This window comes from Lycorma delicatula, chromosome 5 (assembly GCF_047948215.1).
Source record: "Lycorma delicatula isolate Av1 chromosome 5, ASM4794821v1, whole genome shotgun sequence".
Lineage (NCBI taxonomy): Eukaryota > Metazoa > Arthropoda > Insecta > Hemiptera > Fulgoridae > Lycorma > Lycorma delicatula.
Window position 1 is genome coordinate 22,845,032 of NC_134459.1, and position 22,704 is coordinate 22,867,735.

Here is a 22,704-nt window from a genome sequence, read left to right on the forward strand (position 1 = left end):
CCTTGTGGTGAAAAAAGGGGAGGTATGACTTTTAGTGCTCAATATCACCTTAGTCTTGAGAAGCTTGGCGTGCTAATCTATATCGGTACATTCGACTCCGTCAGCGAAAACCTAAGTAGTTTTAAGCTTTAAGTAGTAATTTGAAGTAGTAAGCTTAGGATGGAATGATTGTTATTTTGGTGACTGTTAAAAAGTTACGGCAGATTAACATACGTTCATAAATAATCTTTCTTGATAAACGGTTAAATTTTAAAGTTTAGGGGGTATTCTTAGACCATGTGGTATTAATTAAATTATAATCTGAGATGATTTATTTTCAATTTAAAAATTAACTAATTAAACCGTACAAATTATCTACTGAAGCTGCAGTTTATGCAGTCTAGTATACGGTGTATATGTACATACTAGCTCCCCGTCGTAGCTTCGCCTGCGCTGTATGGTTAGTTGCGTTTCCCATCGCGGCCAAGGTTTGTTTGAAACCGAAGATTTCAAACAAACCTTCGGTGATAGAGGAAGGCGCGGGGAAATCGTTTCTGCGAATCGTTTATTTGATAGTTGATGGTTGTAAGTTACGGTAGATGGTCGTAGTTGGAAGAAGCCATAAAGCGATAGTAAGATGTGTAAATACACTGATGGAGATGCCTGGCGCGGCATTTCCCGATGCATCCTGACAGGCAAAACTGATGATTGTGAGGCGTATCAGGTTTAGAGGGTCTAAAAGAAGACCTCCGGTAAAGTTCATCAGTGCTAGGAACGGAGGGTGTGGTGTGGCGACTGGGACGTCACAAAGCGGATGTCTCCCGAAGGGGGGGGGTCAGGATGATACTAATAAAAATACAGGGTTCCACGTTTTTTCTACTGCATCTAGGTATTTTTTACTGTCTGTATATTAGGGAATGGCTGAATAAAAAATTATTTTAACCAATTTTATAATTAAAAATGATTTTAAATAATACTTTTTTAAGAAATTGTCCGTTTTCTTAATGGAATGTTTGTATTACTCGTGTCTTTCAGAAAGAAATATAATGGAAATCTTTTAATGAATGAGGAAAATGCACTCTTAACGATTTCGTGTTGCACATATTTTTTTAGATCTCGGGGTGTTATTAGGTTTAGAGGAAGAGGCCAATTAAAAAAGTGGATCATCTCTGTTATTAATTTTTAATGGAGGTGGAAGTGTAAGTACACTTTTATTTATTTATTCTCAAAGCAACAATTATTTTGTGCCTGATTCTTTATGATATATGGATTTTGTTGCGGATGTATAACGGAAGCCTACCGGGATTCAAACCCAAACTTTTTTAATTGACTTCTTAGAATTATGGTTTGAACAAAGTTAAGTCGCAAAATAATTTCCAGCTTTATTCAGTTTATTATTTTTTTTTTAAGTTCATTATCTATTTTTTATTTATTTTAACTAATGCATATTTTATTAACGTTTTGTTATTTGTGCGATTTACTTAAGTTTAATACTACATTTACAATATGTATCGCTAACTAAATATTCTACCGTGAATAGATTCACTAAGAAAGCATGAATTCTACAATATTCCGTATTATCTTATAGAACTGATCAGCAGTGTCGTCACAAAAATTCAACCGTTAGTAATCTATCATTTCTTGTTGTGGGCGCTATTACATTCCACTTTATACAAATTTTGTTAACGCCCGAATGCGGAGGTATATTTCACCGGTGTTAAGTAGTGGATAAAAAAGATTTCCACCTTAAACTTAAGAAAAACCTCAAATTTACTCAATACGACAATGGTCGCATGTGGAAAAAAGTTTCACATGTTTAGTGTACGACAATCCTCATTACAATTCCAGCAACATTTTGGTCATTCCTTGCTGTAACGGCTGGTCATATCAAAACTTGTTTCAGACAAACGTTTTAGGTAATGTTTAGAGAGGATTAACGACCACTTTAAACCTATTTGATACTGTGCCTATTAAGGGAGGTGTGATATTTTTGTCTTCGAAACACCGGTTTTCACCCCTTTGACCAATGGTTGGTGATAACTGAAAAATTTATCTAGGTAAGTTTTAGGCCCTTATCAAGGAATAGTAGGAACTTTAAACGAATTCAATATTTTACTTAATAGGAAAGTTATAGAGATATTTTATTTTTTTGAAAAAGGCCTCCCACTTCCACGCCCTTGGTCCGATTTTGCCCATTAACGAGGTCGATTGAGATTTTGGGTCGTTATATTTTATTATCAATTTGAAAGTGATTGCGCAAAATTACGGCAGTTATCGTGTCCACAAGAAAGTGAAATAAATGTACATACATATATATATATATATATATATAAACTTTTGAACTAACGGTGGTTTTGGGGCCTGAGGAATGTGAAACCCGAAGATATGTCGAAATTTTCTGGAAGCCGAATCATGATTCCCATTACAATAGGTAACTTTCTTATGAAATCTACCAAATAATAAACAGTAAAAACGAAGTTTGACGGTAGAATTTTTAATATAGGCCACCTCCGGATGCATGACATTTATATACACAATAATTAAATTTGTTCTATACGCGAGTGATCGGTGTCTGGCGTTATTGCTGTTATGCGATTTTGCAATTCTTCCACATTTCCTGGAAGAGGGCACATAAACGGTGCCTTTCACAAACTCCCACAAACAAAAAATCACGCGGTGAGATTAGGCAACCTTAGTGGCCAGTGCTTAAATATCAAACCGGCAGTCTCTTTACGACCGATCCGTTGTTGTGGACGCTCATTCTTAAGAAATGCTTGAACTTGCAGATGTCTGTGCGAACCCACCGGGTTGGTCTAGTGGTGAACTCTCATCGTAAATCAAATGATTTTGAAGCCTAGAGTTCTAAGGTTCAAATCCTAGTAAAGGAACTGCCTTTAAAAACTAACTAGTGTTACATGAAGTGTAAAACTAACTAGTTTTACATGGATTTGATTTCTAGATCGTGGATACCGATATTCTTTGGTGTTTGGGTTTCAATTAACCACACATCTCAGGAACGGTCTACCTGAGACTGTACAAGACTTAATTTCGTTTACATTCATACATATCATCCTCTGAAGTAATACCTTACGGTGGTTCCGGACACTAAACAGGAAAGTAAGATATCAGTGCGGCGGTGTTCCGTCCTGCTGGAAAATGGAATCGTCAAAAACTGCTTGTAACTTCGAGAAAAGCCAGTCCTGTAACATTTCCAGATATAAGATTCCCGTAATACTGTTTTCCTTTAAAAAGTACGAACCGTAAACCTTTTCTCGGGTGACAGCGCCGGAGTTACTGATTTTTAAAGTCTTATGCCACGCTAAGCTGTTACAGTTGGTGATTCTGAATCCCATATAATTACGCTGTTACGGCTCATCTTTCCAGTTAGATGAAACGTGACCTCGTCACGAGCATTAAGCGTGAATGAAAAGTATCATCTTTCCTGCTTGTCGAGGATGAATTCACAAAACTCAATCCGTCGCGTATTACCTCTGGAAAGAGCTTGCACCGATCGAATCCTGTACGAGTAACAAACTTCGCCGCAAAATTCGCCAGAAGTCGTATGAGGAATCGCTAGCACTCGGCTGGCGCGACCAGTGGACTTTGCCGGGATACAACAAAACTCTGTCGGATGCGTTCAGTGTCTTCTTTTGACCTGCGAATTTCTCTTTCCACAAACATCCTGTTTCTTGGAACCGTTGATGCCAACGTTGAACGGTCTGACCAGTAGGAGGTGCAGTGCCGACCGAACTATTATCGAAACGCCACACTGCACAGATATCATGGACTCGACAATGGTTAAAGCGAACATAGAACTCTTTCTGTTGCGGGTCGTTCTTCGTACACAGACTGAAGGAAGTGCGTCATATCGAGGTGAAATTCTACCACTTCTCTTACAATCTATATAGTCGTTTATGAACTATTAACGGTTACGAAGTTAAAGTATTTTGAAATCGGATGAATCTTTTTGCTTCATTATGTATTTTAATGTTTAAAATTTCTTAATAATAAGTTAGATATTTTTAATTGGAATGAACGTATATTTTGGTTAAATTTTTTCCATTTCTCAAGTCGGCGATTAATTTTATTATTGCGAAAATGGGATTATAGTAAATTTTGTAGTTTAAAAATGATACGAGAAACATTCGATTATTTGTTTTTAGATAAGTCGATTTCATCCGGGTTGCGGTCGTTTTATCTATTCGTAACTGTAATTATTTATCTTTTTCGTAAAAGGGTTTCGTATCCTGATCTCGACTAAAATTAATATCCCTCTGTCACTTATATTAAAGTTACGTAATAAACAATAAATAAACATTTAATGAATTGAAATAATGAGTTTATTCTCATAAGATATACTCGTACATGTTCTATTAGAAAGAGAAAAAAAAATAGCCAAAGTTGAAATATGTATGTAGGTTTAGTTACAGTAAATATCAATTTTGCCACATTTAACTTTGAGCTAATCGCGAGGCGTAATAAATTTTTATTATCAATCCATGATCTGTCAAGAAGGTTCCGAACCGCTTAACGCCGTTAAATCTTTTACACCTCCGAAATAGCTTTTTTTTGGCAAAAAGATGTTTAGATATGCTATCGCTTCAGTTTTTTGTTAGTAAATGGGGGCTTTTAGGCGAAAAGAGTTTTCGAACTTCTTTAACTCGATTTTTTTTTTTTTTTTGCTTGATATCGGCACATAAGCTTTGAAGCTTGTGCGTGGGATATGGAAATATAGCGTATGAAAAATGCCGAGCCTGACCGGGATTCGAACCCAGGACATGAAAATTGAAAGATTTTAATTTTTTATCTAGCCGGAAAAATTGACTGGAGCAGTTCTGAATTATATCAAACTGCATGAAAAGAAAGTTCTGCAGGTCGTTGTGTAGTAGTATTAGATAAAACAACAAAAATCATAAAGAACAAAAATAAACAATAAAGAAATAGGAACAATAAATAACAAACATCGACAAGTGACAACTATAAATACAAAATAAAATACATGAATGAGACAAAAATCGCTAAATCGTATTCTTCGTACCACTATAGAAATAAAACTCGGGTAAGCGATTGAATGCTAAATTTTATATAATCGTTAGATAGATAAACTTTTGCGGGCTCTGCTACGGTTAGGAAAATAAATCGATCTATGCATTTACTAATCTATCAGAACTTGTTGATTTAGTAAAATTACTGAACGGCTAAATTTTGAATCCGTTTCTGATGCGGTGAGTTTTCTATTTCAACAAAGTTTACCGCAGTTTTCTTTTTATTGCGATTAAGCTAAATAAAAACCACAGTGATGAAAAGAAATGTTTTTTTTTTTCATAAAACTGTTTCCCGATTTACTAGATTAAATAAAATAAAAAATAAGAATAAAATGCGTGTTATTTAAAAACGAGTTATATTTTGTAAAAATAAGAACGGGCAGCTAAATGGATAAAAATGATTAAAAAAACATTCTGAAAATAAAGATATATTTAAATAAAAAATATTTTATTATTATTTTTATCAAAATAAATAAATGTTAACTATGACCGTATTCTTCGAAGAAATTTTTGTAGCTTTATCAAGTAACAACAGTTTTAATATTTGATAATTTTTAGAAAAAATACCAAAAAGTATGTGATTTTTATTTTATTAAATATATTTTTTATTCATTTTTTTCTGTTATTGATAAGTTTTATATATTTTTTTCATTTACATTATGTTTTTTTCAAACATTGATGAAAATTGTTCTGTTTAAAATCGTGTATCGCTTTTCCAATCCAGTCGGTGTGTTTTGTTTCTATTAAAGTTATTTACATCAATTTTCTCAAAATTAAATTTTCTAAAAAGTTAACTAGAAATTTTTATTTATCGGTAAATTAACAAAAAGTTATTTTTTCCCAAACCTAAAAAAGTATATTTTCCGACAAAACCTTTTCTTGTTTTACTTCGTTTTTTCTTAAAATATAAGCGAGACAGAGGTGTGGGACCGCTTTTATTCAATTTCTTAGATCGAAAATCATAAGGAATCACCAAATTTACTTCCAATAATTTGAGTACGGTTTAATTTCTCAGAGGAGCGGATAGTAGGGCTAAATGTTTCGTGAGCTGAAACCGTTTTCTCAACTTTGTTTATGTGAACATTTTTCTTACTTTTGGCTGTACAATCATCTCCCGACAGATTGCCGTACAATTTGGAATCACTCTGTATATATATATATTTAGGCCTAGGTATGTAATTTGTGGCTCAAAAATGTCCAAAACCACTTGATCAGGTTCATTTAAATGTAGATATGCTGTAGTAGTAACCTCAATTTCAAGTTTTGTTGACTTTTTTGGATTTTTCATACACGCTTATGCAGTGAGTCGCAGTGGTTTGTAAGTTTAAACTTGATATTTGTGTGTAGGGTCTGCTCGTTATTTTTATTATTTCATCAAATTACGGTTATAATAATTTAATTTTCTTATAAACAGAAAATATATTTTAATGTTAAATTTAAAACTTATACCGGTTTTAGTTGTCTCAAATTATGTTTTGTATGTTTCTTGCGCAATAAATTGTATAAAAATTCTTATAAAAAATAAAATAACGAAAAATCAGTCGGTCTTCTTGTGCAGAAATGCGCTAGAATTCTTTTTTTGTATTTCTGTTTAGTAAAAAATATTTGTAATTTAATTTATTAATATATATTTTAAATTTGTAATTGAATCTTCTACATCGTGGTAAGATAAGAAAGCAAGATAAGATATCCAAAATTGTATTACCACAATTATAAGTATTTCAATGTTCGGATCCTTTAAATGAAATTTACTGGTATTTAAGTATTGTCCCTTATAACCTTTAATAAATAAGTAAATTAATGCCTTCACGATTTGTAAAGGAGACACTTCATCGGCAAGTATTTAAGTTACTTATTTAGTCTTTTTATTCGTAAAAGTTCTTAAAGTGTTATCGGCCCGCTTTAAAAGTATTTTACTACCTTCAATGACATCCCCCGTTAAATAAATTGTGACTACTTGTTCCTTTCGTGTCCGGTAAATAAAACCGGTTTAAAATATTTTTATTAAGTAAAGAATGTTTCACTGACTCCAACGGTGAAAAAATAAACGCCTATAGGCGTTTATTTTTTAGCGTATCTATAGTCGTGATTATTTAATGTAATATTTCATAATTCCTTTTGGTGTGAATTTATTGATGTTTAAAAGAAAAATGTCGTGAAGCCCTCGATGTTTTTGTTGGTTACTGGCATTACCCCGTAGTGATTACTTCATTATTATCTCCGCTTACAGTTTAAAGTTTACACCGATTAATTATTTTGATTTCGTTTCTTCTCATAAAGACTATTTTAACAGAAAGAAATCCCCCCTCCCATTTATTTGTTATATTTATGAAGTGAGAGCAAAAATAACCGTGATCTACTCTTAAAATTGTTTCATTGTATCACAGTACGAGTAAAAACAAACCGAAGCATTCGTTCAGATTCTTACCTTCTTGATCGTTAAATTGTAAATTGTTTATAGAAAAGCTGTAAAAGTAAAACAAATTAAATTTACAAAAAAGTAGTCGGGGTAAAATTAAAGGTGCCATTTTGGTTGTTAAGTTTTTTTTTTACTACAGAAATGCTTCAAGGATAACAAAAAAGTCAGTCATTTCATCTTGGATCAATATAAATTAATCGAAGCTTTCAGCACGTAATATCGACCTGGCAATATTCTGTGGTTTTTAATTTCATTTATTATGTAAAAAAAAAGAAGAATCGATGGCATCTAAAAAACCTGCGAAAGTTATTAACTTTCGCAGGGTTAAATAGACCGGCGAAAAATGTAACCGTCTTATTTAAATGTAAGTTACTAGCCTGCCCGTCTAGCCAGAACTTGGACCCTCGGGGCTTAGATCACCTCAGGCGAATCCCGGAGCCAACTCAGGGGCACCTCGGGGCCAAGGGGCCTACCCATGGTCGCAGAGCTCGCTTCGTTTCCCGTTCGTGCTTGCTTCGGTCGCATTCCCATCAACCCAAAGGGCTCCACTCCCTGGACACCGAACTGTACGTTATCCTTATGGTTGTTAAAATAATACTGATAAATAATAATTATAGTACTCAGGCTTAAAGAAACCTGAAAAAGAAACTAAATTACATAAGATAGAATAAACTATGGTAACTAAAGTACACACCTTTGACGACAAAAAATATTTAACTTATTTTTTTATAATGGTGGCACAAATATAAGAACGAAGTAAACGGATTAATCTATCTATTTCTTCCTTAATGAATATCTTAATTCACAACTTCAGGCTCATTGGGGGCGATGAAATAATCAATATTTTTAATATCTTAACCAAGGAACTAGAACCTCGGTCGATGGCTTAAAACCTTCCCTGGGATAACACGAAATTTTTCCTGCGAATTTGAAAGTAATGGGTTGGTTGTTTTTTGCATGATGCGATAATAAAGAAACAGATAATATATATACATATATATATACATTTATATATATACATTTCGGAATAACCGTGTGATCTGTTAGAGCAAGAGTGTACCTCTGACGCATGCTAAAAGCAGCCTTGAATGTAATAACAATTACCATGTTTGAATTTTGAAAATCGGACGGCTGCTTGCAGAAATATTATAAGAGCACCCTATTGCACCTCCCAAAATAGCGCCCCAAGGTCAGCACCCCGTTTGTTACCAGTTTATGGTGATGATCGGTCTAGCCTCCCACGAAGTGATTGCGTATCTTACAACTATAGTCTCACACGCAGTCCTCACGAGAAGCCCGTTATTGTTTACAGAAATTTTTTTTTAATTTAATATTATTTTAACGTAAATTTAATTCTACTTTTTTGTAATGATATTCATTCGATTGATTCGAATCGCTCATTTCAAACTCAGCATACAGTAGACCCTCACAGTTCACAGTTCTTAATTTCAATTCATTAAATTTTGTGCTTCATCCGACAAATCTCCACTACTACATGTACGAGGTGCTACCCAAAAGTTCGGGGAATTTGAATTTCGCGCGCGAACCATTATTGGTACGACCTGCTGCCGGTAGATATGGCTAACAGTACTCTCTGTGAATCAGTGTTCCAACAGCTGTGACGGTGAGAGGCTGCATCGTTGACTTCCGTGCGGTTGTGTAACGTTGTGTTTTACTGCTTCGGCGAAGTTCAAAATGGCAGATTTTAAAGAGCAAAGAGCTTGCATCAAATTTTGCTTCGTGGTTAAAAAAACCGGTGCAGAAACCCATCGCATGCTTGTGGAAGCATTTGGTGACAATGCTTCACAAACAATACAAATACAAAAGATTCAAAGATGAACGAACGACAGTCGATGACGATGAGCGTTCAGGAATACCATCAACAAGCGCAATCCCGGAAAACATCGCGAAAGTGCGAGAGGCTGTTGTTGCAGATCGTTGACAAACAATCCATGATGTTTCTACAATCGTACAAATGTCATATGGGTCCGTGCAACGCATCTTGTCAGACAATTTGAACATGAGACGCATTGCTGCAAAATCCGTACCGAGACTGTTGAACAGCGACCAGAAACAAAATCGCGTAGCTGTTTGTAGTGAATTGAAAAATTCAGCAAGAGATAACGACCCTAATTTCATCTCCAACATCATAACCGGTGATGAGACGTGAGTGTACGGGTATGACCCTGAAGCTAAGCAGCAGTCGTCGCAGTGGAAGTCGCCAAGTTCACCGCGGCCAAAAAAGCACGCCAAGTTCGCAGCAACGTGAAGTCCATGATGATTGTTTTTTTTCGACATCAAAGGCATTATCCATAAGGAATTTCTTCCTCTTGGTCAAACTGTCAATGGGATATTCTATTGTGAAGTTTTGAAGCTGTTATGTGAAAGCATTAGGCGCAAACGTTCAGATCTGTGGGGTAACAACAGCTGGTTTCTGCACCATGACAACGCGCCCGCGCACACATCGTCAGCCGTTCGGAATTTCTTGGCTTCCAAAAAGACGGTAGTGATTCCCCACTCACCCTATTCGCCTGACCTTGCCCCGTGCGACTTTTTTCTCTTTCCGAAAATAAAATTTCATCAATTGAAAGGCCGTCGTTTTAACACAATTGAGGAGATTCAGGAAGAAACGCAGAACGTGCTTCGAACACTTCCAGGGATGCATGGAATCATGGGAAAAGACGCTGGGATCACTGTATCAATGCCCAAGGGGATTACTTTGAAGGAGAAATTATAAGTTATAAATGGAAATTATAAGTTATGGTATGCTATTTTATTTTTACGGTAAAATTCTCCGAACTTTTGGATAGCACTTCGTATATTTTTTCGAGATGAAATATATCTAAAAACCTTCACAGTTATGCCAAGAAGCACGGGTAAAAATTTGTATGCGATTGATCGAGTAGTTTTTTTATTTATCCCGAACATACAAAAACCCTCTTCCTCTTAGAGTTTTCTACAATTGAAGCCGGCCGATTACTTTTTAGTACTTAATTTCAATTATTTAATTATTCTGCGAGGATGAAGTGAAATCTTATTTACATTATTGTATTTCTGAACGCAAAAGAAAAAAAATTAACATTTTTTCTAGATGCATTCTGCTTGTAGCAACAGAGTGAGTTTGTTTAAGAGAAAGGTCATGAGAATAATCTAAAGTTTTTGTAGATAGGGAGCTACTGCGATCTTCATCCTGTATATTTTCCCCTGCTTCATCCTGTATATTTTCCCCTGCTTCATCTTAAGAAAACCTAAGTCAAATCTTACGTTTAGACGGAGAATACGTAAAACAATATATGCGATCAAAGTATGTTCTTCAGCACCGGTGTGCTGCGGCATTTTATTATTTGCTGTGGAACATGTAGAGCTATGGTACTTCAGAGCCTTCTGTTGTAAAGCACCCCGGTGTTTTATAGACAGCGAATTGCTTCCCCTTCCCGGCTTTAAAGTAGTTCAATGTCTTCCAGAGTAAATTCTGTCTCTTTTCCTTTATACACGTAACTGTAATTGTTTTTTTGTATTGTGAAGTTTAAATACCATTATACATTAAATTTCATATTTAAAATGAAACGCTATATTTTAATAAAGAAGTTACCACCGAGTGGACTTCATGATCCATCGCTATAAGTTATTTTATTAGGGTTTTATCGCATGTTTTATGTTGTTATTTGATGCAATCTATCTGCGGCTTGTAGATGAAGGTTTGGTAATTATTTACGTTGATGTTAACGTAACGAAAACCTTAATCATTTCTTTCATTTGAGGACTGTCGTAATGAAAGAAAATAGTTGTCATCGTGTAGTTTTTGGGAGGGTGAAATAAAAATTGTTTAGTATTTTATTCATGCATGGGTTTTTTTTAATGTAACGTAAATCACTAAGTCTTTCGGCATTACAAAAATAATTATGAAGTATATGCCAGAGACTATCTACTTTAATACGCGATCTTAATTAAATCTTTATTTAATAGAAATACATCGCTTTTCTTTAATACATCGATTTTTTTTTATGCAATAGGTGAAAAATGATCGATGATACATCGATTTGGTTTCTTGAACTAACCCTGTACTAACTCCACAGTTAACTTAATTTTTTCATACAAAATATTTTCTATTTTTCCTTTCCCTCTTTGTACTTTTACTGTATTGTTTAACGATCGATAAAAATTTCTTTATACGGTGTGTATTCTGGTTAATATCATTGAATTGGCTCACCGTAAATTCTTTCATGTTGCTAAAACGTTTCTGTATGTGCGAAGTCAAATTAGTTTCGGTAGACTTAAATTTTGAACAAATTTAAAATAGGGATCATTTTCAGCATTTAATTTTTTACTTTTTCACTTCCTTGTACAAAGTAAAGGATTGTGATCGCGAAAAATTTCGATTTTCAGATTTCAACGAAAATATCCATCTTGACCATCCCTGAATCCATTTTGACTAGTTTCGGCGTGACGTCTGTACGTATGTATCTTGTATAACCCAAAAACGATTATCTTTAGGATGTTTAAATTTTGGATTAAGGACTGTTGTAACATCTAGTTTTGCACCTCCTCTTTTGATTGCAATCGACTGGACCAAAAGTGTCCAAAAAGCCTAAAATACAAAAAAATTGGATTTTGGACTTTTTGTAAATGCAGTAATAAGCTCTCATTGAGAGCTTTTCAACGATATATCTATCATACATAAGTGGTATTTACTTTCATTGGTTCCAGAGTTACAGCCAAGTTAGATTAGGCACATCGGTCCAAATCCACTTCGTCTCCTTTTTTTAAACGTTTTTCGTTTTTAATTTAAATATATTGATTTATTAATAATTATTAACCTCTGATTGTAAAAAAAAAAAAAAAATTCCAATAAGTAATATTCAATAATAATAATACAAAAAAAAAACATGAAAAAATATCAGAAGTTATTAATGAAATAAAATTTTTATGTACTTTTCATTTTTTTTAAATGTGTAATGTAGTTTAATAGGCGTACAAGGAACTCCTATGGTGCCTACATCAAATTTTTTTTTGTAACGATTGTACGAGTAGAAAATTGAACTTAATCCGATGAAAGTATTTATAAGTTATTTAAAGTTGTGGTTTTAAGTCGTTCTAATTTGGTGGGGGAAGGAAATATACAAAATTATTTCTAAATTTATATTATATATTTATATTTTCCCTCCCCTAATCTCGAAAATTTGTGGACCCAAAAAGTATTTATTCCATATATATATATATATATATATATATATTTTCCAGCTTAATTTTCGAACCCACCGGGTTGGTCTAGTGGTGAACGCGTCTTCCCAAATCAGATGATTTGGAAGCCGAGAGTTCCAGCGTTCTAGTCCTAGTAAAGCCAGTTATTTTTACACGGATTTGAATACTAGATCATGGATACCGGTGTTCTTTGGTGGTTGGGTTTCAATTAACCACACATCTCAGGAACGGTCGAACTAAGAATGATGTACAAGACTACACTTCATTTACACTCATACATATCATCCTCATTCATCCTCTAAAGTATTATCTAAACGGTAGTTACCGGAGGCTAAACAGGAAAAAAAGAGAGCTTAATTTTCGATCACATCGGTTAAGGGCGTATCAAAGTATACCCATGATTTTTTTTTTGTTTTTTTTTTTCTTGAAAACTACTATTATTTATACTACGTACTCGTATAAATATTTTAACCTTGAATTATATTACACCAAATCGGGTCGAATTATTGAAATAAATAAACCTTTAAGCTACCAAAAACTGGGGTGTGAATGGGACCTGTACATGAAATATCCTTCTTTTAAAATTTTAATTTTCATAATTGAAAATCCGACTGTATGTAGTATTAACGTAGTCGACGTGGATAATTTAGTGTACGGGGTCCCCTACTATAATGTTTATTGTTATTCTGATTAATACTTTCATAACCGTTTTGGGAATTACTATAATATAGCAGAGGTTGCTGTATGTTAATGTGTTAGCTTGTCCACTACATCGATTTAAAAGAGTAAATATTTTTAACCCCTTCGTTGAAGTTTTTAATTCTCGTAAAAGTTAATATTCTAAATTTAAAATTTATCTTACTGATTTAACTTTATTACGGTGACTTTGCGTGATTGTTAACATACGTTGAACAGTGCAGGGAAGTATTTTTGAGCAGCAACTGCAAGCCTCTATCGAGTAATAGATAGTTAATTTATTAAAAGTTTTCCGTATTAGTTATTATGTTAATTATGCAGATTCTTTTCTCTGAGATTGTTCCGCCTCTTTCCGATGCCAAATAGCGTTTTCTAAAATGATTTTATTATCTAAACTGGCCGGTCGGGGCTCGCTTCGCTCGCTGTTCCCGTCTAGCCGGAGGGCTCCGTTTCCTGGGCCTCCGCATTGTTCGTCACTCGTGGTTTTGAGAATAATTTTGATAAATAACAGTTCTGGTAGTTTGGCTTTATAGAAACCTGAAAGAGAAATTAAAATTTAAAAAAAACAGAACTATTGTACCTACGGTAACTCTCAAGTACACACACTTTTGACGAGAAAAACTTTACATCCTAGCTCAGTTGCCACAGTGACAGAAATATAATAATGAATTAAATGGATTAATATTTTTAATGAATATCTTTAATTCACAACTTCACCACCAAGGGGGCTACAGCCTCGATCTTACGGCTTAATAACCTCTCTGGGATAGTACGAATGTATGCTGCAAATTCGAAATCCGTCGGTTGGTTCTCGCGTATGCTGATACAAACACATAGACAAAACCCTTTCGCATTTATATATGCAAGGTATTGAGAGAAAAAAATCGAGTGTTAGCATTATCTATATAATAGTAAGTAGTTTTGGGGTGCGTCTATAAATTACGTAGGTTGTTCGTTGTATGGGTAGGCAGTTCGCTTTCCTTGCGCAAATAATAAACTAGAAAATCTCCTGTAACTCATTTTAAAAAGTTGTTAACATAAATCTAAAAAAAATCTATTGTGATCACCACATGACTTCCTACTAAATTACACATTTTTTGCTGCACTACATTTAAACTTATTTCATTTGAAAGTGAGATACGATCCTCCAATTCTTTAATAAAGTGGACAGTTACATAGTTGCTAAAATATTAGTTATTAACATCAAATATTTAATAGTTATTAATTCGACAATCGTACCTGAAATATTAGGATAGAGTAAAAGTCCCTTTATTACTCTATGTCTATCTACTACTATGTTTTTTAAAAATTATTATGATGTAACCATCAACAAAATGAAAACAAAAACGAATTATCAGTTGTTTCACCAAATCTGATTTGGACACCACATTACTTGTACGCCTATTAAATTACATATACACATTTTTTTTTTTTAAAATGAAAACAACATAAAATTTTATTTCGTTTATAAATTCTGATATTTTTTCATATTTTTTTATTGTTATTGAATTATATTATTTATTGTAAATGGTTTTTTTTTTTTTTTTTACATAGGTTAATAATTATTAATAAATCAATATATTTAACTTAAAAAGAAAAAAAGAAAAAGGAGCTGAAGTCTGATTCGAACCGATGTGTCTTTGTCTTCTCTTTATAAGATCCAAATATTTCATTAATTAAAATTTCATCTGGCTCTAACTTTGGAATCAATGAAAATAAGTACTACTTATGATACATCATTGAAAAGCTCTTAATGAGCGTTTATTACTGCAGTTGGAAAAGTCCAAAATCCAAAAAAATTTGGATTTTGGGCTTTTTTTGGATACTTTTGGTTCAGTCGATTGCAATCAAAAGGGGAGATGCACAACTAGGTGGTACAACAGTCTTACATTTCAACATCGTACGGTTAATTGTTTTTGAGTTATGCGAGATACGTACGTACATACATACGTACGTACGTATGTATGTACAGACGTTACGCCGAAACTAATCAAAATGGATTCAAGGATGGTCAAAATGGTTATTTCCGTTAAAATTTGAAAACCGAAATTTTTCGCGAACACTATACTTCCTTTTCTTCGTACAAGGACGTAAAAATAATTTAAGAAAAAGTTGACAGCATAATGGGTTGTTTCTGATGGACGGCTTACACACACAACTAAATTTAAAATATTTATAATTTCATTTAAATATAATATTTTTTCGTTTATATAATTCAATGATTCTACCTAAATCGAACGCGCATACAGTATTTAATTCGCGCAGGTTTGGTGGTACTAGCGAATTAATGTAATTTTACAACTTACATAGAACAAATTTCGCTTGTACTGTTGGCAGCTGGTTTAACCGCGAGACTAAACGCACCAGGTACCGAGTCGTCCAGGTAATCGAGTTCGAGACTCAGCCGGACCGAGTTATTTTTTTACGCTTTAAATATTTATTTATTTATTTAATTCTACCGCTCATCTGTGACTCGCAACATAACAGTAGTTTAGAGAATTTTTTTCGGGTGGGGATGCAATTTTGTAAGTTTTTGCAAATGTTGTTATTTTTAATTGTTAACTAGTGTGCCTAAGAAATATATGACATTAATTAGGGAAATTTCGAGATACTGAGGGTGACCTTGCTCTACATCTTCACCTCCTTCACTTTTAAGTTGAAAATCTAGTGGCATCAATATATAGAAATAATCTGACCAAGTTTGGACAAAATCGGTCCATTCGTTCAGGAGATATAAGGTTTTATGGTTTTTTTGAGAGATAAGGTTTTATTTATGGGCCAACACCGAACATATACACGTACCTACGAACATTAACATCGGAAAATTTCCATCCAGTTTTTTTATGTTCCTTATGTGTCAAAACCGCATATGCCCAAACTGGACCGATTACAATACTTTCCCTCTTAGTGCTATGTAGACGGGAAAACTAAAAAATTGTACTAGATTGTAGTAAGAAAATAATAGTTGTGGATTGTTTTCAAATATACTACTACACTACGTACACTTAATATATTAGTTTACTTTTTTTCAATATTAAAAACTACAATAAAGTATTTATTTTCATATAAAAGTACTTTAAATTAGCACTAAATGGCATTAGAAAAATTCTCTATTTTATTTGCTGAGACCATCGACGGCCTAAAGATTGTTCCATTTTTTCTAAAATATAATTCACATGTACTCATTTCTTTTTTTCATTATAATTTTTTTATAAATACGTGTCATAACAAAAAAAACTAGTGTTCAGTTGTAAGGGTTAAGTAAAAATCTTAGGAAATAAGTGTATACTCCACGAAAATGTGTTCCTGAATCCACCCCTGTTTAGTTAAAACAGTTAAGTTAGGCCGTAGTTCGGTCGTCGTGAAATAAGAGTTGCATAGCGATACTGAGTTACTGTTGGCGCCAATTCTGGTCGCTATGACGACCGCATCACAAGTAGCGAATTGTGTTGGCGACCTACTTTATCAACTTTATGTTAAAAGTAGTTGTCGGTTCTCATGTCAGCCACTACTAGCGCTAGCAATCTAATATAAGATTTATAATCGTTTCTCGTTCGACAATTTTCTTATTAATTTTTCTGTTCTTATTTTTTTAATTCACCGTAAATAAATATTATTTTAAAATTATATTTTGTGTTAACGTGTAATACGATGAAACTCTACCAATCCAGAAATTTATAAATCTTTTTTTATCCCTTGTATAATAAATAACCTTAAACGTTGAAGAATTTATCAACTTTTTTTTTGTATTCTTATAAAATAATTTACCAAATCTTTCGTTATTGTCCACTTATTGTTATAAACTGTATTACAACTGATTTTTATTTGGGAATTTTTTGTAAAGAAATTTTTGAATTTAATTTGTCATTTGTAAAGATTGTTTCAATCTTCTTTTACATATCTTGAAGTGCTGTTTTAAGTAATTCCAATGTTTTTTAATCCAAACCTTGTTGTACTTCTTTCCTTTATATTACACAAAAGAAATAATTCTTCACAGAATACAAGATTTGGTTTAAGGTTAATAAATGTATAAGTTGCTTAACCCTGTTTGAGGTTTGCAGTTCTAACCATTGCCATCTGTGAAATAAACACTTCATTTTTTAAGATGAGCTTTTATTTTGGTTTTACTTTTCAAAACCACATCATCAGCTCAGTAGCAGTAACATCTTGAATGAAACAATGCCAAAAATTGTAGCATTAGCTTATGACTGATAACAATAAGTCTGAAACTGTTAATGCTGCATCGAACAAGTTTCATTATTTCTGGTTGATTGAATGTAAGTGGGTTCGAATGACTACCGTCCTTTTAATTGCTCTAGTAATAAGCTAGTTTGTGTTAGGTCTTGGTATAAATCTAAATCATTCAATATGACAAATGGCAAGAGTTTACTTTTCTTTCAACTGTCATTAATTCGTTTTTGTCACTGATAACTTTTATATAAGAGTGAAGTTCCATCTGTTGCCAAATAAAAATAATAGGCCTCTAAGTTCCCAAAATATCTCAATTTGGATGCTTCATGTAATTAGTTTGAAGTCATCTTGTTATTGTTGTTTATTTGTTTGGTTTTTTTAAATGTAATTTCTAGTATTTGTTAAGAAAGCAGTTTGTTCACGTACCTCTAAAAATGGTTTAATGTCAAATCATCCATCGCTATACTTTAGTTATTACTCGATAGATGCAATTTGAAAAAGTGGAATGTCTTTCATTGAGAAATCTTTTTTTTTAATTGGTGAATCTTTTATAATAACTGTTAAAATTACATTTTTCCAACTTAGTAATGTTTAACAGATCATCCTGAGATGTTTTTTTACATAATGTTATCAGAATAGAAGTGATTATCATACTTTATCGTATCGGTAGGTGCGAAGTTAATTAAGTTTTATAGAAATGCTGAGAAAAATCAGGGAACATGCCAACCTTTTTTTTTTTTTTTTTTTTTGTTAGTGTATTACTGCCCTGTAAATTAGTTTCATGAGTGTAAAGTTTTAAATTTTATAAATAAATTTATAAATTCTGTGTTTACATGTCGAACAATGAATCCCATTTTGTTTTAATTGGAAAATCAAAATGGGCTGAAAATGATTGAAATGGGGTCATTATCATTAAAGAAGAAGATTAAAGGTCTTATAATGAAAGAAATATTGGGCTGTGTAATCTACACAAATTAAAAATATTTCGTAGTATGGGATTTTTTTATATATTGATGACCTAATTGTGATAACTGATGATATATATTTTTAACTTAAGTGTTATAGTAATGCTATCCTCTATTTATAAAATATAGGTTAGTAAAAATTATTTGAATTTTTTAAGTTAAAAAAGATGTTTAAACTTATTATGCGATGTGCAAATTTTATAACTATACTCCATTAGTTGTGTCAATTTAAATAATCACTGAAGTATATTTTCAACCTTATTACTTTTCAAAAATAATATTTTTAATATCGATTATTATTTTGTAACCTATGAATATGCTTGAGTCTTCATAAATAATCTGTGGAAAAATTTTTATTTTTACTTCTGTTAGATTTAAGGTAAATTTAAGATTAATTTTAAAAATAAAGTACGTGCACAAAGTTGAGTCATATAAGCAAATTCACAAATATTTTCTTATTATGTAGATAATTTAATTATTTATCTAATTTAAATTTATAACATGAAATCATGAAATAACAAGAGAAATTATTATGAACTTAAATCATAAATGCTGTGCTCCCCATTAAATTGCTCGTGTGCCTCTGATGTCACTTTAGATTATCCATATTCCATTGTATTGTATTTACACTAAGAACACCATAGCTTTTAACATTCCTAAAAACGATTTAAAAGGCTTCTGATTGGGTAATCATAGAGCCTCATCTGTTCAGGAATCCATTTCCATTTACAGAAATTTATATTATGCTTATTTCTTACTGCAATACCATAACAGGATAGTGCAAAATTCTAATCCGTGTCCTTCATGTATCCGATCAACAATTGGTTGTCTAATATGGTCTGGCACGATTTTGTATTTAAAATAACCTTCTTAGAAATATGGGTTTAAAATACGTGCTCACCACAACTTCACCAGTAGTAATTCTTGCTCTTTAGTATAGATTGTCTACTGCAGATTTTTATGCGATAAACTCGTGTTTGACTTCACTTTCCCATTTATAAGGAAATTATCTTTATCACTGAACAAATCACACTCTTGGGTGGATTCAGGAATATTATCGGAACAGTTTTTCTGAAAACCAAGTGCCTATTTGTGTTTGACAGTCAGAATCATCTTAGCTTACATAGTACTTAATTGCTTATAAAGGAATAATTTTTTGCCTTCAACTTTAGAATTTAGATCAAAAAACCCACCAGTTTCATAGAAGTTTGACAAGTAATCTTATTTAGGGTTGCCATAACTTTTGTTGTCATAATTTCCATCAATTCGATTTATACAGTCGGTTGTCTAACTGTCCAAATCGAAAACAAAAAAGTAGAAAAAAGCTTCTTATAGCTTTTAGGATTGTCTTAATGACTCTGAATCTCTATCAAGATGATGATGTGTCTTTAAGTGGTCCGCTATTTATCTGTATTACCAAATCTCATATCTCTACTTAATTATTGACTATATATATTCAACTTTGGTCATCTCAACCCCAAAGGGGAAAGACACCCACCTTGTGACGTTACCGTCGCAAGGTGGATGTGACGTTAACCACACCACACCACACCCTCCTACCGAGCCCTGAGGGGCTTTACCAGAAGTCGTCTTTAGACCCTCTCACTGATTACATCTCACAGTTATCACCCAGGCCTCAGTCGGAATGCCACCGATGTAAATGCTTCGGCAGATATTTGCATCAGCAAAACACATATCAAATTTTGCCTTCACATAGGCCTCAAACGGACATCTTCACATCCAACCTAACATGATTCCCTCAAACTAACTAACTGAAAACGCGGAAGTGCGAACCCCGCACCTAGAAAACTTTAGTCATCAACAACAACCTCTTTTTAACTGAATTAAACCTGATCAAACATTTCATCAATTATAAAAAAATCAAAAAATAACATTTTGAAAATTGTGTATCAATCGATGTCAGTATTGAAATCAAATGTCTGTTCTGATAGGTGCTTGTACAATTTTTTTGTACTAATTTTGCATACAACTATTACATTTTTGAGGCACATGATGCACATAAATGTATTGTACATTTTCTACAAATTTGTATACTTTTCTATATTGGTGAGTTTCCTGTATTCACATTGTGGCCTACTGGTTGTTTGTAGCAAAACTGGATGGATGAATTTCTCATTTGTTTATTAATTTACTTTTTAGTAAATTTAAATTGTGTTAGTTGTTTACAATAATTATTATTAAACCAGACTCATTGTAAGCAGGTGTGTGCCTGTTCCCAGGAGACATACACCTTATTTTGGCCAGCCTGACTACAGGATATATGAGCTGAACAAAAGACTGCAGCAAAGAACAGAGGTAAGTTTCTAAATCTTTATTATTATTGTTGTTTATTATTAAATAAGTTTAATATCTTCTCTGTTATCTGTTAATATACATTGTTATTTTATATTGTTTTGTGTCATTGGTTTGAAAATGAAAGAAACTTTATTTTATGTATCTTTTCTAATGTCTTACTTTTGCTTTTTATAAAAATATCAGGTTTTTGTTGTTTATGGTTCTATTAAAAAAACATACCGATGGAAATTTTTTTAATTTTGTTATCATAGTTTCCATGTATTCGATCTATACAATTGGTTGTCTGACTGTGCAAATTAAAAAAACAGTAGAAAAAAACCTCTGATAACTTCTGGCATTGCTTTTATGACTCTGAATCTTCATCAGGATGACGCATCTTGAAGTAGTCCACTATTTATCGTTATTGCCAGCTCTCATTCTTTACTTATAATTGTTGACTATATTCATTGAACTTTTGTCATATTATTAGTCATTATCTGGTTATTAGTTAGTATCTGGTTTAAATGTATAGTTTATATCGACGGATTCAGAGCTGTGATGAACAAGGGGTTACTTTTCTTTTGAATTAGATACCAGTAGGAGAAATTCATTAGCTTTATTTACTGGCGTAAGTAAGATGAATAATGACATCTGTAAAATTGCAATCTGCATAAAAAATGAAGCCTCTAAAGGCTTAAAATTAATAAATTTACTCATTATGTAATTTAATTTGTGAAAATTAATTAAAAAAAATTGTAAAATAAATTGAGATTAGTTAAAAACTTATGTTATGTTTACAGGTCTACAAAATTTTTATTACTGTTAAAATTAGGATTTTAAAATTCCATTATCAAAAAAATAAATTTATTTACGGTAACCACTATTTACTTGAAGAAAAAATAATAATGGGCTTACTTTTAAGTAGCATAATGTCACTAGTATTTTACAATACTAGGGTGAGGTGAAAAGTTCTTCGCCTGGGTAAGAAAACAACATTTTGATAGTTTTTCAATGTAGTCACCATTAAGGTCTATACACTTAGCCCAGTGTTCCATAAGAGCGCTTATGGCAGTTCAGTATGTTGATTTATCCATCTCCTTAAAATAATCATCTATGGCAGCAATAACATCATTATTGGTTAAAAATCTCTTCCTTCCAAGCTATTTCTTTAGGTTAGGAAACAAGTGATAGTTACTGGGAGTCAGATCAGTCTCATTTACTCACAAATTGATTCCTCTGGATTGCCCTGAAAGAGCTTGAGACAACTAGCTATTTATTGTTTTGGTTCTGTTTTTGGTTGGATGTGAACAAATGTGGCATCCATCTAACACACAGCTTGTTGATACCCAAATATTCATTCAAAATATTTTGCATGCATTCTGTTGACATGCCTACGCACTATGCTAACTTGCACTGTCTCTCATTGATCTGCCAAAATGATGTTATGCACTTTATCTATCATTTCTAGGGTAGTCAATTGAGAAGGGGATCTGCTACACGGTTCATTGCTAGTGCATGTTTGACCCATTTTAAACTGCGACCCTGTGTTTAACTGTTGTATTTAATAGAAAAGAGTGTACCAGTGTCTTATCAAGCTGTTCTTTAATTTACTTTGCACTTAATCCTTTCAGAAAAAAAAATAGAATTTAATCAGTGTATGAATTTCCAGTTTTACATTTCCCAAAAAACATCTTAATTCTCCTTTTTGAACAACTGCAAATATTATACTAAGTGATACAGCGACTTGAAACTGTTATGGTAAACTAATGAAGAATGGAATCATGTGTTGCCATCAAGAAATTAAGTGTACTAATGCTGTGTGTGAGGCCTAGAATTTTTCACCCCATCCTCGTATTTTGAAAGCATAATTAGTAACTGTATTATAAATAGTCACAAAATAAAATTATAGATT

General features: G+C 32.7%; 1 protein-coding gene across 3 annotated transcripts in view; it reads left to right on the forward strand.

Annotated features, from left to right (window-relative positions):
- The window catches only part of LOC142324801 (LIM domain-binding protein 2-like), a 369,662-nt gene that overhangs the window by 316,055 nt on the left and 30,903 nt on the right, over window positions 1-22,704 (forward strand). For 2 of the 3 annotated variants that reach the window (XM_075365805.1, XM_075365806.1), the window contains exon 3: window positions 20,720-20,813. In XM_075365805.1, the coding sequence (XP_075221920.1) occupies window positions 20,720-20,813 (94 nt within the window). The remainder of the gene's footprint in view (window positions 1-20,719; window positions 20,814-22,704) is intronic. The other variant, XM_075365807.1, reaches the window with a different exon arrangement.